Source organism: Natator depressus, chromosome 6 (assembly GCF_965152275.1).
Source record: "Natator depressus isolate rNatDep1 chromosome 6, rNatDep2.hap1, whole genome shotgun sequence".
NCBI lineage: Eukaryota > Metazoa > Chordata > Testudines > Cheloniidae > Natator > Natator depressus.
Window position 1 is genome coordinate 13,049,208 of NC_134239.1, and position 17,369 is coordinate 13,066,576.

Sequence of the window (17,369 nt, forward strand, 5' to 3'; positions counted from 1 at the left end):
TCAAGAAGAGCTCTGCCCCTAGTTGGTTCCTCCAGCACTTGCACCAGGAAATTGTCCCCTACATTTTCCAAAAACTTCCTGGATTGATGCTATTGTGTGTTGTTTTTTAACCAGTGTGTCTACCCAATTTCTGTCCTCCCCATCCAAATTGCTCTCCTTAGTTAAAAGTAGGCTTGGGGGGAACTCATCCCAGTGGGTATGATCCATGTGCACACTTCCCTTTAAGAGCTGAATTTTCCACTGCCGGGCTTCTGCTTTCTCTCTTTTCCACCTGTGCAGCCACTCTGCCCTCCCCTAACGGCAAAGAAAGGAATTGCAGGATGTGGGGTGGCTATTGCTCAGGTCCCAGGGAGATTTCCTTGTGCCTTCTCTCTCCCATGTTGTCCAGTTTCCTGCCTGAAGACAACTAGTACATTTGCCCACCACAATAAAGTGAGCAGCTGCAGGGCTTACTCCACTGGCCTCCATGTGGAGAGAGGGTTAAACCAGGCTGTTGGAGCCAGAAGGGACACAGCAGGAACATAGAGAAAGGTCAGAGGAGCGGGATTTCCTGTGATGAATCACAGCTGTGCAGAGGACTGATACAAAAGTTCCTGCATCCATTTGTGTCCTCATTATTCCACCGTGAGCAAAGCGAGAGAGCCCAACCCGAGGGGAGTCTCTGCTAGCCAGAGGGTCTGTTGGGATTTGCCTGCTGACCCCCATCCTCACCAGAGATGGAGCCCAGGACATCCCTCTATCTCGTGCTCATCTTCATTGCCTGGGGTGAGTTGGGTTATCCTTCCCTACTGCTAACCCCCAGCCCAACCACAGTGTTCTCTAGGCACCACCACCTGACCGAGACTCTAGGCACCACCACCTGACTGAGACAGCCTCATGGAGTCCATGGGGAGCCCTGGTCCTGGTAGAGAGATATCTTCACCACGCACCCCTTCTGCCGGCTCAGCACCCACTGCTTCACCTTGCTGGATTTTGGCAAAGAGTCCAAGGACTGAGAGGTCCATGGGGTCTGAACACTTCACTCACCCCAGGTTTGAGAGCTGGAAGGTGAAGCAGAGAGCATCTGGCTCCCTGTCTTCTCCTCTTCCTCCCACCTCTCACCCTAACCTTGAAGCTTCGTTTGTCTCCCCATCCCACTTGTGCCCTTTTCCATGCACCTCTGCCTGGAATGACCTCCCTCTTCCTATGCACCCAGAGTTTCCTCTGTCCAACAAAGTCATCCTAACTCCATGCTTGGGAGGAACTCCCTGTAAACATGCACAAAACTGCCTCCTTGTCCTCCTTCAAAATTCTCCCCTGCCATGACAGCTACAAAAACTTGGCATCAGTTATGCCACTGGCATGCTGAGACCCCTGCCCAACCTGCTGACCAATATGATCACATTATTTCCTTGCACTCCTCCATACAGCTGCAACCAGCTCTTGGCCTAGGTTGTAAGCTTTTGGGGCAGGCTGTCTGCTGCTTCTTTGTACAGTGCCTAGTGCAACGGGGTCTTGGTCCATGAAGAGGGCTCCGAGCCGCTCCCATAATATAATTAATCATAATAATAAAAGCATCAGCAGGATTAATCTGCCACAGAGTCAGGGCTGGCACAGGTTCAGCGCCCCCTTCTGGAGCAAAAGGGGGAAGCAGTGTGCCAACTGATTCAGGTCCCACTCTGCTCGCTGGGCAGCCCAGCTCTTCACTGCCACAAGTTAGCTCTAAATAACGTGGTTCATATTATTTTAATTTCCTTCCACCCAAAACTCTTCTCCGTTCCCTTCTTCCTCAGGTCATGATGGATTCTCCATCACTGGCCATTTCAAAATCAAGATTGGATGCTTCCTGAGAGATCTGCTGTAGGAATTATTTCAGGGCAATTCTCTGACTTGTGTTATCCAGGTAGTAACACTAGATATCACCATGGTTTCTTCTGGCCTTGGCAGCTATGAATCTTGTCTGTCACCACCTTTTATGTTTGTTCCATGTAGTTTTTAAGCAAGGGACCCCTTCTTTTTCATTCACTGTAAAGCACGAAGCAAAATGCTGCTGCTGTATTAATAATTATTGTGTATGAAAAACTACTATTGATAAATGAAGCAATCAGTGAAAATCATTAACAGTTATAGCAACCCCTAGCTCACTCTTCTCCCTGCATGAGGGTAATGATACTGCTATGGTGGTGCCACCAGATGGTGCTGTTACACACAATCTTAGCATGTGAGCCAGAGTACAGTCTTGGCAGACATAGTCTTTTTAGTTTTGTAATGCAGTTTATTTTTGGTGGGCAACTGTTGCAAAGAGCAGGAGGGTTTGTTGCTCCCTGGGAACCTGGCACTGATGAGTGGACTGAGATCCCTGACAGAGGGGCTTGGATGTGTGCTGTTTGTGACCACCTCTGTTCCAGGACTGCTGGTGCATAAATGTAAATAAACAAGGTGCACTAAGAAACTACTCAGACTCCGTATCACTGATTTCTCCTGCAATGAGCAATTGGTGTAGTATTTACCTGCCTTTGGGACCAATGCATGAAATATGCTGCACTAATGTTTTATTCTCTCTTGCATGCTTATTGCACTTGTGGTTCCCAATCTTGACACTAGGTGCCTGCTCCCAGGAGAATTGTCTCTGCACCCGTGGCTTTTGTGCTGAAGGCTGGGTGCAGTATCAAGACGCCTGCTATAAGGCTGTGATGGAACCGACGAAGTGGCCCGAAGCTGAGGCAAGTCTGAATGCAGGGAGGCAGCAAGGCCTAGTGGAAAGAGCCCCAGCCTGGGACATAGGAGAGCTGGATTCTATTCCCAGCACTGGTTTTCTGGGTGACCTAGGGCAAGTCACTCTCCTCTCTGTGCCTCAGTTTCCCAATCTGTAAAATGTAAAGATACTGACTTCCTTTGTAAAGTGCTTTGAGATCTTTTAACAGTGCACGGCCTCTGCTCCTATCTTTTTCTGAGTGCACAAAGCACTTGGAGATGCTCTGCTTGGGAACACTACGTGTAGCTGATTTACAGCAGTGATCACCAAACCATCGATTATGATCGACTGGTCCATCGTGGAGCCTCTGCCAGTTGATCGCAATCTCTGGGCCGCTAAAAGTCCCATGGCACAGCGGGGCTCAGGCAAGCTGCCTGTCTTCTGTGGCCCCACACTGCTTCCAGTAGCTGCTGGCTGCTGGCACGTGTCCGTGGCCCCTGGGGAGCAGGGGAAAGCAGCTCCGGGAACTGGCCAATGGGAGCTGCGGGGGTGGTGCTTGTGGTCAGGGGCAATGCACAGAGATCCGCTGCCCTCCTCCCCCCAAGGGGCATGCAGAGATGTGACAGCAGCCACCCGCTTCCGGGAGTGGTGTGGTGCCATGGCAGGCAGGCAGCCTGCCTGAGCCCTGCTGTGCCACCTACCAGGAGCCACCTGTGGTAAGTGCCTCCTGGATGGAGCCTGTACCTTGTACCCCCTCCTGCACCCCAAACCCCTGCCCCAGGCTGGAGCCCCTCCTGCACCCAACCTCCCTCCCAGAGCCCACACCCCTCATCCCCTCCTGCACCCCAATCCTCTGCACCAGCCCAGAGCCCCCTCCTGCACCAAACTCCCTCCCACCACCCTTACCCCTCACCCCCTCATTCACCCCAACACTCTGCCCCAGCCTGGAGCCCACTCCTGCATGCTATCTCGCGCCCAGAGATTGCATCCCTCACTCCTGCACCCCAACCCCCTGCTCCAGGCTCAGCCTGGAGCCCCCTCCCACACTCGGAACCCCTCAGCTCCAGTCCAGAGTCTGCACCCCCTCCTGCACTGCACCCCCACCCCCTGCCCCAGCCTGGTGAAAGTGAGTGAGGGTTGGGGAGAGCAAGCAACAGAGTGAGGAGGGGATGGAGTGAGCAGGATGGGGCCTCAGGGAAGGGGTGGGGCCTTGGGGAAGGGGTGGGGTAAATCCTGGGTTGATTCTTAAATTCAAAAAGGGATCTTGTGTGTAAAAAGGTTGGAGACCACTGATTTACAGTGTTCCCGCCTCACCTTTTCAGCAGAGTGCAGCACCTTATCTGCACTAGCTCATAATCCTCAGTGTCTTAGAGCAAGGACTGGAGAGGGAGGAGCGCTCTCCCTCAGAGATCTTGCCTGGGACTAATGCTGAGGGTATGTCTACACTGCGATTAAAAACCCCACTGCACAGTGTCTGAGCCCAGGTCAGCAGACTCGGGCTTGCAAGACAACAAATAGCTTTGTAGCTATTCGGGCTTGAGCTGGAGCCCAGCTCTGAAACCTTCCCCCTTCGCAGAGTTTCAGAACTGGACTGATGATGGAGCCTGATCGTCTACACTGCAATTTAAAGCTCCGTAGCCCGAGCCTCAGGATCCCAAGTCAGCTGAGCTGGGCCAGCCATGGCCATGCTGTAGGTCTTTGATTGCAGCGCAGACACTCTCCCCTGGCACTTCCTTCCTGGGCCTTTTCTACTTTCTGGGCAAATGGGCTCATTAGCCCTGTCTGTTCGCAGCCCATCTCTGATCTGTCAATTAGGCACAGCTCTGCCCCTCCGGTTTACTCTGGGGCTAGTTAATTGGTGCTCCGGTGGTCAGAGGGCTGGTGCAGCTGCTGTCACCCAGCGCTCTGGCCCAGATCGGTGGATGAGAAGCACTTTACAAGCGCTAGGGAGTATTAACAGCTGGGCTTCTTTGCTGAGCGGGGAGAGAGGGAGGGGTCAGGAAATGCTCTTGAGGGCACGTTACTAAGGGCTGGATTCTGGCCAGCCCCGGGTGGTGCTGTACGTGGTTCCCTTGAGATCAGTGGCACTATTGGTGGAGTGGGCTCCTATGCAGCGTCTGTTCAAAGGGGTCCACTGACGTCTCTCTTTAAATCCTGAGCCATGTGAGTGAATCTGCTCCTTAAGCAGCTGGTGTGACCCCTGCTAGGGGGAATCTTGGAATCCCTCCTCCGCCACACGAACAAGTCTGGGGGAATTTCCCAGCCTTCCAGATGGCCTCTGTTCACCTCCTCTAAACATTTCTCCAATCGCCATTATTCCCCTCCCACCAAGATCTCTGAATCCATAAGCTTATACTCCGCTCGAGGGCATTTCTCCGTGGGTCTGTCTGTCTGCAACGTGATAACACTTGAAGGCCGCATGCCATCTGTCCCAATACGTCAGGGAACTGTCCAGGCATCGATGCCCAGAGTTCTATTGACCTGGGGGAAAATCAGAAAAAACAAAAAAGGGGGAAATGGAGGACACAGGGCCAGTCTTTGCCATCTGGTTAGCAGAGCAGGTAGCTACAACCACCGCCTCTCGAATTGTTGGTGGATGGCAGCCATTAACACCTTCCGGCATCACACAGCTCCTGATCTTAGCTCTGCCTGTCCTCCCCACAGACTTTTCAAATGTTGACACGCTGAGCCTGTGCCTACACCAAGAGTGGTGGAAACCTCTAAAAGCGGGGGGGGGCATAGGTGCCCGAACCATGGCCCCACCCCCCACACTGCCCCTTCCACAGAGACCCCGCTCCTGTGCTAGCCCTTCCCCCACTAGGCCACGCCTCCACATGGCTTCTTCCCTCACTTTTAAAAGTGGGGGGCATGTCCCCTTGCCCCCCTCCCCCACATTCTGGCACCCCAGTCTTCACTCAAAATACTATAATGGCACAACTTACTACCGCTGCGGGAGGGGTGCTTTTGTCCCTGTAGCAAATGGACAAGTCCCCTCCCTGTGGCGGAAACCAAGGTCTGAGAAGCTACGAGACTTGCCCAAGGCCACCTGGTGAGTCTGTGGCAGAACTGGGAATTCAGCCCATCTCTCTTCATGGCTAGCCCACTGCCTCAACGACAAGACCACTCTCCTTCTCTAGGGCCCTGACCCACTGATGTTCACAGGCCCTTTTTCATTGATTTCTCAGTGTTTTGGGTCAGGTGTGCAGGTTGCAGCCTTGTGTGAGCTGTCCTTGCGGTGCCTTTTCAGGTGGCGTGTCAAAGCCTTGGCAGGAACTCCCATCTGGCCTCCATCCACAGCGCAGAGGAAAATGACTTCATCTTTCACCTGATGGGCAAGCCGCTGGATTACACTAAAGGGCAGGCCTACTGGATCGGCGCACATGACACTTTCAAGGTAGCTCCTGCCTCACCCGTCTGGCACAACCCACGATCAGAGCAACTGCAACTTCAGAGCAATTGCCAGGGACGGAGAGTCAGACTGGCCTTTCCACTTATACCCGGGGACATCCGTGGAGCTGAGAGAAGAATTTGGCTTCCTGTGTCTAAAGTTGTGGGCTTGTTATTTCAATCTGAAGTAGAGCAATGAGTGTTTGCCTGGATTAAGCCCCAGGAGTCCTCAGTTCTATTCTTGGCTCTGCCACTGGGGTGGATTTAGGCAAGTCACAGCCTCTCCTTGTGCCTCAGTTTCCCCATCTGTAAAATTAGGATAACACTACTGACCTGCTCTGTAAAGTGTTTTGAGCTCTACTAATGAAAAGTGCTAGAGAAGAGGTAGATGTTACTGCTCCTGAGCTGCAAAGCATGCTGGGACACAGGGTGTAGAAAAGGTGCAGTGGAAACTACAGCTGTTTTGTCACTGCCGCCCTCCGGCTGATGTTCACTCTCTAAGAACCAGGCCCTGCCGTCTGAGCTTGCAGGAGAGCTGGGGCTGGGCGTGGCATGGCTGCTGCATGTGGGGAAGACGTGTTGCGATCTGGTGGAGGCTGGTGCGATCCCAAAGTGGAGGTGACACTGGCACGCAATGATGAACGCAGTGCCAGCTTAGGGCTGCAGCTGAGGGTTATAACAGAGCTGATTCCAAGCCAGGTCGGCGCTGCTCACTCTGCCAGCCCGACAGACAGAAGGATGGCCCAGCGCTTAGGGCAGTGCAAGGGGACTTGAGAGTCCTGGGTTCAGTTCCTGGGTCTGCCACTGTCTCCCTGTGTGACCTTGGTGCAGTCACTTAATCTACCCTGTGCTGAGTTCCCCTATCTGTAACATGGGGAGGACCCTTCCCCACTCCCCGGGGTGGTGTGAGGCTGACTCTGTCTGTGCTGGAGAGGGCTGCAGTGAGGAAAGACATGGGGACACCTAGAGAAGGGACCTCCACAGCTGGGATATTAGGGGCAGCTGAGGTGTTAGAGACAATGCTGATTCTTGAGTGGCTATTGCTCCACTCCTGGCCCCTGGTTCAGTCACTAACACCATCACCTTTTCCCTAGGAGGGGTCTTTCATGTGGACGGATGGTTCCAAATACAATTTCAAGACATTTCCTGCAGACCTGCCCGATGGCCTCCCGGGAGAAAACTACCTGGGCTCCTGGATCCTGGAAAACGGTGGGAGCTTTGTCCTGGGGTGGTGTGTGTGTGTGTGTGTGTGTGCGGGGGGGCGGGGGCAGATGCTTTGTGGCTCTGTTTGGTCAGGGCTGGCTCATTATCTCAACCCCCTGACTCTCACCAGAAGATCATCGCCCAGCTTCAGTTCCTGCTGGTTGGCTGGACCATCTGATCAAAGCATTGAGCTGTCTGGTTTGGTCCCCTACCCCTGCCCTAGCAGCTCAGCCCACTGACCTCTGCCTCTGACTGTCTCTGACTAGGGCTTACGCCAAATGCTTCAGAGGAAGACAACCCCTGCCTCCCCCCGTCCCAAGACCACCCCAATCCAAACAAAAGCCCATCCTAGTGGCTGGCCAGTTTCCTGGGGAGAGCCCTCCCCAATACACCCCGATCAGTGATCAGCACATGCATGTAAGCCTGAGGACTGACAATTCCAGTGCATTGTGACCCACTTTCAAAGTGAACTCCACAGATGGAACAGTGTGTGATCACCTCGGGCTGGGATCAGCTCCGGCCTGCCCCATGTGCCCTCAGGTATACCACAGCTACATGAGTGCAAACAGGGGATGTGTAGTGGGGTCAAGCAGGGTCGCACCCACCCGCCCCAGATTTGCTGCTTGGCTTGTACTGAGCATGCTCAGTAACACTACTGAAGCTGGCTGCCCTCACTCCCCCCCCCCCACTATTGGCAGGCATGGGTCACCCAGTTACACCAATTTGCACTGGAGAAATTGAGGACCCAAGATGCAAGGTGGCAATGGAGCAGGGCAATGTTGCTCTCAGCCTTTCTTTTCAGGCCTCATCTAAGTTCCCACTAGGGTTTTCCACTATTTATCTATCTATCTTTCTATCACCCCAGTCATGACCCAACAGATGCCCGCACAGGTAGAGCAGTTACATTAGCTCTCACATGCAGATGACTTTCCTAGTCATGGACGTGCCTGTTCCTGCCAGCGGGCGGTTTGTTCCTGGGTTGATTCCTTCTGATTCCATCTCTTTCAGGCTTCGTCACCTGGAACGACTTTGGCGGCAGCTGGTCCTTCCCGTTCGTTTGCAAATACACCCTGCGGAACAGGTACCATCCAGCTTCGCTCCCACCAGGGCAGGCTCTTCTCCAGACAGGCAAACTCTAGCAGTGGCTGAAGGTGTCCCGGTGACTGTTCGGGCACCCAGGGGGCCCTGTTGTTGTTTATATTGCACTTGTGCTCAGACTGTGCCAGCCACTGTACAAACACGGAGGAAGACACAGTCTGTCCCAGTGAGCTCCACATACAGCGATGGCAGTGTCCTGCCTGCATACTGCCTGCTCGGGAAGAGACGTCTCTAGGGAGCTTAGTCTCCAGGGCTCCTCTGGCCCAAGGGTGGGTGACTCCTGTGAGATGGGCACCATCCTCCCAGGCTGAGATCCTCCAGCTCAGGCAGGAGCCACTAAACGGCCTTCAGACAGGAGCATCTTTAGTTACTGCTGACCTGAAACTGGCCATACTGGCATTAGAGCCTCAAATGGGAAAGGCCCCGTATCCCCTTCCCTGACCCCCCTAAACCCGCCAGGACCACTGCTCTGGGGCCACATTGGAGCTAGCACCCCCTACAGGGCAAAGGCCCCATGTCCCATTTCCCATCCCCTGAGCCAGCACCCTGGGGCCAGATCAGAACTGGCGCCCCTAGAGAGGAAAGGTCCCAGCCACATCTGGGCACCACAACCAACAGCTCTTTCTCTTCCTCTTTTGCATGGGCAATGCCTGTTCCCACAGCTTCAGGGACCAATCCTGGTAACAGGATGTGGTGGAAGACATGGCCTGTATCCTGCAGTGGAGGCTGCGTCACCTTCCTATGCTGTAGCTTCACATCTGGAACCAATTACTGCTGTGTCCTTATCCCGTCTTTTGTGTCCTTGGTAGAAATGGGCAAATAACAGGTCTTGGGGTTTGCTGAGAATTCTGAAAAATTGGGGTGGGGGGATAAATGTTTAAAAAATATTCTGCAAATGGAGAAGTGGGGGAATCATTTTGCACCAGACGAAAATTTTGTTTTGAGTGTGACCATTTAAAAACTTTGTTTGTTTGTAATCAAACTAAAGGCCATTTCAAAAGGAAAAGTAGTTTCAGACCAAACACGCCAAATGTTTAGATTTGTTCTGGGTTGGTTTTTAGTTTTGACAGATACACTTTAGTGAAGCCAAAACAATTCACCAAATGGTTCGGTTTCACCAAATCTGCATTTTTCACCGGAAAAGGGGCTGGTCTGAAAAATGTCACCCAACTGGATTCCCCCTCGGTCCCAGCTGGCGGGTGCCTGCTGGGAGCCACTTTCCAATGGGAACCTGCAGCAGGCCTGAGGCAGGGGGAACAAGGGTCACAGTCTCTTTGGACTCCAGAGCCACCCAGCTGTACACTGCGCTCTCACTGGCATGGCATCATTCGGCGATTCTGCTGATACAAGCTTAGCGAGCTCCCTGCTCCGATCCCTGCTTGTCTTTCTCCCTCCCCTTCCTCCTGCTTTATACATGTACCAGGTCATTCATACAAATGTTCTGGGCTAAAACAAAATGATCAATAAAAAAGCTGCGCGCCCAGAGAACAAATGTAGTCGTCATTGTACAGCGCCTGGCACAATGGGGTCCTGTCCATGGGTGGGGCACCCAAATGCTACCGTAATACACCTAATAATGTGCAGCGCCTGCACAATGGGTCCTGTCCATGACTGGATCTCCCAGGTGATCTCTCGTCATACACCTAATAAGGTACCGCACCTGGCACCATGGGCCCTGTCCCTGACTGGGACTCCCAGGTACTACTGTAATACACCTAATAATGTGCAGTGCCTGGCACAATGCAGTCCTGGTCCATGACTGGGGTGCTCGGGTGCTACCATAATACACCTAATAAATAATAATGCCCGTGACAATGTGGAGGCTGTAAGGCTCAGTTCTGCTCCTGAATGGTTGATGTTTTTAACCTTCAAAGCGAGGTGGGGTGGGGGGAGGAAAGGGCAGCGACCTGTGGGGAAAGGTTTATAAAACCACGGCAGCTTTGCCAGGTGGAACACTCGCTCGCCGCATTGCTTGGGGATAAGCCAGGCTTCCAGATTTCCTCTTGACTCTCTGAGATTTCAAGGGACAGGGCGATTTCTACCCTCTCCCGTAGCTGAATTTCCCATCTCAAGTCACCAACACGACCCAACGGGGCTCTGCTGAATCCCCGAGGTGGAATTGCTCTGGCAAGCGTTGGGCTGCGTCCACTCTTGACCATAACCACAATGGACTGAACCCCAGGGCCCTTATCCAGCCGGTGACACTGGGGCTTTTGCCTGGCTAAGGGATGTGTGAAATCTGAAGGCCCAACCTTACAGCCTCATGTTACAAGGTGCCCCGTATGGAGACTCTTCTTCTGCAGGGAGGCAGCGTTTACTCCACGGCAGAAAAATGAGGGGCTCATCCTCCTCAGCCCACCTGGATCCCCACCTGCATCAGGCCATTGGAAGACTGAGGCTGACTTGATGGCAGCCTTTACATTCTGCCCAGGGGAGAACAGCCCAGGTACCGACGGGCTCTCTAACCTGGTGGAGAAAGGCAGCACAAGAACCAACAGCTGGAAGGTTAAAGCCAGACACACCTGAGTTAGAAACAAGGCATGGATGTTTGCCAGGCTGGGTGAGTAACCCTGGCACAGCCTGCCAAGGGAAGGGGGGGGGCTTCAAACTCAGTCGGGAGGCTTTGGGGGAAGACGCTTCAGCCAGACACTTGTTACTGGGCGCAGGGCAGGGGGAAATGGGTGAACTTTGAGGCCTGTGATATACAGGAGTTCAGACTCGATGATCTAATGGTCCCTTCAGGCCTTAAATTCCATGAGTCTCTGCAAGGCACTGTACACATAGGCTCGCTGGGTAGGTCTGCGCAGGATCTTGGGCTCCTATGGCTCTTCTCCAGGCCCCGGACAGCCAGCAGAGGGACACCTCAACCAACATCTGCCCCACAAGGGGCACCTCAGGAAAATCAGTGCGGTCTCTGGAGCAGTCTCCAGGAAGCCGGTGGGGGGTGATTTGTGCCCCCTGTGACAAGGTGTGACTCACCACAGTGGCACCTCTTGCTGGCAGGTTGGTGCACCTTCTCCCAACGGTGCTTTCCCCGCTATCACATCTGCTCTCGGGTCCATCTCACGGCAGAAGGACCGGGGTATCCTCTGAGTCATGATCTGTGCTCCCCCCTTCTCGGGGGCCGGCAGGCAGCTGTTCAGTCACTTCCCCAGTGGTGAGTGGGGGGACTCAGACCCTGAATGTAAAGGTGCTGGGGGACCCAGTGGGGCAAGTGAAAGATAAACTAGCCATTGCAAAGGGCAGAGGGAGACCTAGCATACCAGAGGGGAAAGTTTAGTGATGATGTGCAGGACCAGGAAGACGTGTGTCCCCTGTTGAGGGAGGCAGACAGAGAAAGGGGTGAGCTACGGGGTAGGAGACACCCAACCCCTTGAGCGATGCAGTCTTGAGGGGGATGGTTTGTGATGGGGTGTCTACCTCACACACTGTAAAAGGAGTTAATCCTGCATGCGAGCAGTGGATGTGAGTCCTCCAATCAGCCTAGAGAGGCTGCATTGGGCGCAGGCAATCTGGGAAGGGCTGCAGGGAGTGACCAATCAGGGCCCAGCGGGCTCACATAAAAGAAGCCCCTGGGCCAGAGGTGGTCAGTGGCTGCTGGGAGCTTGAGGAGGAAGAAGTGTGTCTCTAGCAGCCGGAGACCCTGCGGCACCATGAACAGAGCAGTGCTGGCGGGGACCGAGGGAACTCGCAGCTGGCTGCTAGGATGGATGTGCTGCGGCCCTGACGTAAGCGTGAAGAAGGTGCTGGGGTCGTGGGGAAGTGGCCCCAGAAAATGTGCTGAGCAGTTGGTTGGGGCGCAGTGTGTGGCTGCCATCTACACGGTCCCTGGGCTGGGACCAGGAGTCGTGGGTGGGCCTGGGTCTCCCCTCCCCGCCACTGGGGAAGTGACTGGACTGTTAGGCGGGAATAGTAACCCCCAGAAGGGGGAATACGGATGGCGACACGGCTGGAGGGCCGAGTCGCGAAGAGGGTGCTGTGGTTCCTGAGGGGGGTTGCAGGCAGATGCAGTGATGGTGTGCAAGCTGCAGATGGGGGGGCTGGCCTTGAGCTCCTCCCCAGCGTGACCAGGAGGAGGCGCCAGTCTGGTGATGTGCCCTGTGACACCCCATCCCAGAGACAGCATCTCTCCAAGCGCTTGTTGCTTTGCATCCTTCTACCCTAGTGTGTCAGTAGCTGCGCTGGACACCCGTAGCCTTGTGCTTCACTGTCCTGTTCTGGGTGCTCAGCTCCTGCTGAGGTGTTTGCCTCAGACTGGTTGCCAGCCAGCCTCACCTGGGACTTGGGCCCTTCCTGGCCCTGCAGGATTGAGTGGCCCAGTGTTTGCAGGGCTGGCTCAGTGCTGGGAAATGAATGGCAGTGCTTCCCCCAGGGACTGTGGCATTCAGCACAAAGCTTCAGCCCAGAGTGACAGGCCGGCGGCAACGCCCCACTAAAGGCTGTGGCCACAAACTCTTTGGAGGAAGAAACTGCATTTTACCAGGGTTGGCCCTTTGGCCCGAGCCATTAGCAGATGTTTGGGGCCTTGTTTCTGTTACCATGGGTCAGTCCATGATGTGACACAAGATATCACCAAAGAATAGACTTGACTATCTCCAAAGAATGTACACACAGTCCTGACAGCAGCGGGCAGCTTCATTGCCAGAAATCCCCACACCTGCCTCTCCAACGGGCTCTCTGCCCAAGAAGCCCAGCAGGTCCTTCCTCTCAGGGCCATGCTCACATCTGCAGCTTCTGGCTTTCTCTGTCTCCAGCACACACAGGCTTCTAAACCAATTACCCAGCCCCTGTGTTTGCAACTAGGGAAACCCCTTGTTACAGGGATTGATCAGCTGCCTCCTGATTGGGTTTAAGAGAGGGCACCTGGGCCCTAGGCCAGTCCACTGGGAGCTGCTTGACTCTGAGAAGGAAAGGAAAGACTTAGGAGCAGCAGGGGAGAGCTGCCAGAGCGAGAGGAGCAACAATACTGAGAGCTTTGGGCATTGAGGGTGTAGCATTTTCCAGATCCAGACCCTGGTTGTCGGCAGGCAGGATCAAACCTGGGACCTCTGGAGCTAAATGCATGCATGCATTAGCTGAAAGCCACATGGTGCATAGCTAAAGCAGTAGCAGATTCATTAATCTCAAACGGTCTCTGTGCCACTAGAGGGGACAGAGAACCACACCCACAAGGTGTGTGGGTTACACAGGTAAACCTGATTTCAGTTTCTACACTTCCTCCAGCTGTCAAGCCACTCAGGATCCTCCCCCCCACAATTGCCTCCAGCTGACCACTGTTGTGCACATTGATGGAGCACAAGTAAGTGTAGAAAATGTAAGTATTTAAGAAGGTGGGGGAGGGGGTGTTCTATTATGTGGCCTAGTGGATGGTGCTGTGGACTGGAATTCAGGAGATATGGCTTCTATTCCTGGATCTGCTGCAACACCTTGGGCAGGTCATATCCCCTCTCTGAGCCTCAGTTTCCCTATCTGTGAAAGGGGGATGCTAATTACTTTGTGAAATGCATTGAAATTTCCTGATAAAAAGTGCACTGTAAACACTAGGATGACTAATCTGGTCTCCAGCCCTAACTACAGAGCTCGGTCCCAGCTCTCGGGTGGTAAGGTGATGTAGTAGATGACCCTGGGATTACAGGCTGTGATGCAATCAGGCAAATACCCAAGGAATCAGAGTTAAGATTGTGCATAGCCCTTTAGCTCTGGCATCTGCTGCCTTGCCAGTGCTCAGTCTTAATGCAGTATTTTTTTTTTAATGGAATAAATAAAATACATTCCCCATTAGGCCCATCCTGTGGAATGCTCCCTAGGGATTAGGGAGATAAAAGAAATGGGTAAAACAAATGGTGCTTGCATCCTGAAATCTTTGGATTTCATCAGATACATTGTTCTGTTTCTGGTCTGCCATTGTCATCCAGATCAGACAAGGCTCCCGTTGTATATTTCTTCACGCTTCATAGCCTTAATTCCCAACACAGGTTGAGCTGTGACAGCCACAATCAGAAAAATGAAGAGACTTCTCAGTGCCTTTATCTACACACCCTGCCCTTATCCTGTTTCTAATATTGTTCAATTGTTTATTACTCCACAATTATATGACATCATAAATTGAGTCCTACCAAATTCACAGCCATGAAAAACATGTCACAGATTGTGAAATCTGGTCTCCCCTGTAAAATCTCGCTATTGGGGGGGGGGGGGTGGTCATGATATTGCCACCCTTACTTCTGCGCTGCCTTCCGAGCTGGGTGGTCGGAGAGCAACAGCTGCTGGCCAGGCACCCAGCTCTGGAGGCAGCGCTGCTGCCAGCAGCAGCGCAGAAGTAAGGGTAACATGGCAGGGTATTGGGGTTCTAACTCTGAATTTTAGCAGACATCCTTATCCAAGGTGACTTACAAACATTACAGTTGTACAATACTTGTGTATATACTGTATGAACACATCCACAAAATTTACTATTTATGCTGTGATCAACCTGTGAAAAATGTGATTTCTCCACAATGTCAGTCGACCCTAATCCTAAGTAAAGCTGTATTGTTACCAGTGTAATGATCTGTACCTGCAGGGCGGTATTCGGACATTAGATGTCTCTATGCACTTTATAGAGTTCCAAATGGGGTGTGGGTCCTGGTAAACAACGGTAACAAAACCGGAATTCACACCAGGTGGAAGCCAATTTGTTTGGCACTAGTTGTGGCTGTTTTCTTTCTGTTTTATGAATGGTTAGAAGTCCATGGATCACAACCACCGCTAGAAGGAGCTATTGTACGAATTTAGCATAATCCTGCTTTGTGCGACCAATGACACATCCCTGCACTGGTCTCTCACTTCCGGAGAGCGAAGAAAGGAGCTGCAGCTGGGCTCGTGAGGCGGGTTTAGTCCGCGCCCTCATATCTGGACAGGGATTAAAAACCAAGGCGTGGTTCCTGCTGCCTTTGTCTTGCCAGCCCCTGTGTCCTCTAGCACTCTCTTCCAGTCGATGCACAATACAGCTGCTGCAGCTCCCCATGGCCAATCATGGAGATGGATCTATGCACTTTACATGCAAGACCAGGCTGGGAAATGGCTCCAAGGCCTGCAAGGAACCTACAGGCTCTAGCAGCTGAAGAGCTATGCAGCAAGGGACTTAGGCCCACATCTTCACAGAGACTTCAGTGCCCAACTCCCATTGTTTTTAATGCGGGTTAAGTGCCTAAAAATACCTTTGAAGATCTAGGCCTTAAAATATCATCCATGCATAGACCTAGAAGCTGCTGTGACCCTTGCTTAGGAGATCAATGGAGTTTTCTTGTGGTATTTGACTCTGTAGTGTAATCCTGGTTGCAGCTCTTTTTACGTACAGAAGGGCCTGGGTTCAAGCCCCAGTGGAACCAGCTGAGCTCTGCTGCCAGAGTGTAAAAGCCAATGCTGCAACTTTCTGGGCTGATTTTATATCATTGGGGGAGCCTATGTTAGTACCTACCCCTCTTCTCAGCCATCTTGATTCCCAGAGGCTCTTTCCCAGTGAAATGCAAGGGGGTACTGTATGGCCTAGGGCACTAGATTGTGGCTGGAGAGAGCTGGTTCTATGTCATTGGCTTTCTGGCCTGGGGTACGTCACTTCACTTCTTTAGTGTGTCGGTTTTCTCATGAGTAGCACAGGGAGAATGATGCTGACCTGCTCTGGAAAGCACTTTGAGATCTGCTGATGGTCAATCTGCTATTGGGACCCCTGGCCTGTGCTGCCACCATGTGGTCACTGGCACTCTGGATTCCCTGCTGAGTCCACCAGAGATCCTCATGAATGCAGCAAGGTTACCCATCTGTCTCACCTGCCCCCCAAGCTGGGGCTGCACCCCCCCCCCCCCCACTCCTATCAGCATAAGTGCACCAGCTGTGTGTCAGCAGGGACTATGAGATGGGGCACAGGTATTCTGTGCCCTTTGGGGGGCTCTTCAGGCACCCACCTGGGGACCATGGATGACCCCTACCTGAAACGCTGCCTGGTGGGATTCAGCCAGCACCTGGCTCTGATAAGCAACAGCTGCCAAGTAGAGTACTGCATCCAGTCCAGGATCTTCACTGGAGGGGCCCTGCCCCTGGCGCAGCTCCCTCCCTATATTTGCCATGACCCTGGTGGGCATTGACACAGTCCTGGTGACCAATGCCAAGGGAGAGCGTTGCTGGGTCAAAGACGCCCAGACCCAGCTGTGGTGGCTCAGGGATCCCGCTGAGCCGTGCCCTGCCACAGGGCTGGGTGATGGAGGGGGCCTGTCTGGCACGGCCACTGGCCTGGCCGCGTACGGCTCCCGGAGGCACAAGGCCAAAGGTTACCACACAGTGGAAGAGGGACAGAGCCTGGTCCCAGACAGCTCTGCGTATGGCACCGCTGCTGAGCTGGGGGCGGGGGGGGGAGATGCCAGCCTGACCCGGAGAGCCAGACAGGTTAACTCCCACTGGCTCCTACTGGGAAAAGCCCCCTCCGGCCCCAGGCACAGCAACAAGCTTCCCGCTGCGCAGAACCGTGAGCTCCCGCTTGGCAGAACCCGAACTCTTCTTTCCCTCTCCATGCTGCATGGCAGAGCCACAAGCTCCTCCTCCTCTGCTGGGCAGAGACAGGAGATCCCTCTCCTCCCAGGCTGTCGCAGGGTCCAAGCCCCCTGGAGCTAGAGATATGTGTGCACAGGAGTCAGGGCAGGGGTAATGCTGAAGTCCACCTCAGAGAGCTGGTGGAGTGTCTGTGCTCTGAACTGTGCAGTGATTCAATGCAGATGGGAGGGCAACTCCCTAGCCTTCCCCCAGGGCCGACCTGTGGGGGTGGAATTAACCCAGCAGGGTGGTGGGGAACGAGCCACCGTTGAGATCAGGCTGTGGGTGGGGGGGATGGCCTGTGACCCAGGCACTACACCGTGCAGGGATCACTCTAAAGGCCCCCCTCATGGGCCAGCCCAGAGCGTCTTTGCTCCTTTCACCTCTACCCCGCCCCCCTGAATCCCCTTTGCGAATTCTCCAAAATGAGATGTGGGCCTCA

The 17,369-nt window shown here is 53.6% G+C and overlaps 1 protein-coding gene across 1 annotated transcript; it reads left to right on the forward strand.

Moving 5' to 3' along the window:
* Positions 1-617: 617 nt before the first annotated feature.
* Positions 618-9,843, forward strand: LOC141989905 (lectin-like). Its single transcript, XM_074956831.1, has 6 exons — positions 618-765; positions 2,584-2,702; positions 5,922-6,068; positions 7,156-7,270; positions 8,273-8,345; positions 9,025-9,843. Exons 1-6 carry the CDS (start codon positions 717-719, stop codon positions 9,044-9,046), a joined length of 525 nt encoding a protein of 174 aa, XP_074812932.1. The 5' UTR covers positions 618-716; the 3' UTR covers positions 9,047-9,843.
* The last annotated feature ends 7,526 nt before the right edge of the window (positions 9,844-17,369 follow it).

Bases quoted from the DNA above. Each gene is read 5' to 3' on its own strand.
- LOC141989905 (XM_074956831.1), top strand. From the start codon at position 717: ATGGAGCCCAGGACATCCCTCTATCTCGTGCTCATCTTCATTGCCTGG. The intron at 6,069-7,155 runs GTAGCTCCTGCC...CCTTTTCCCTAG, and splicing joins GCGCACATGACACTTTCAAG to GAGGGGTCTTTCATGTGGAC. The intron at 8,346-9,024 runs GTACCATCCAGC...CTGTTCCCACAG, and splicing joins AAATACACCCTGCGGAACAG to CTTCAGGGACCAATCCTGGT.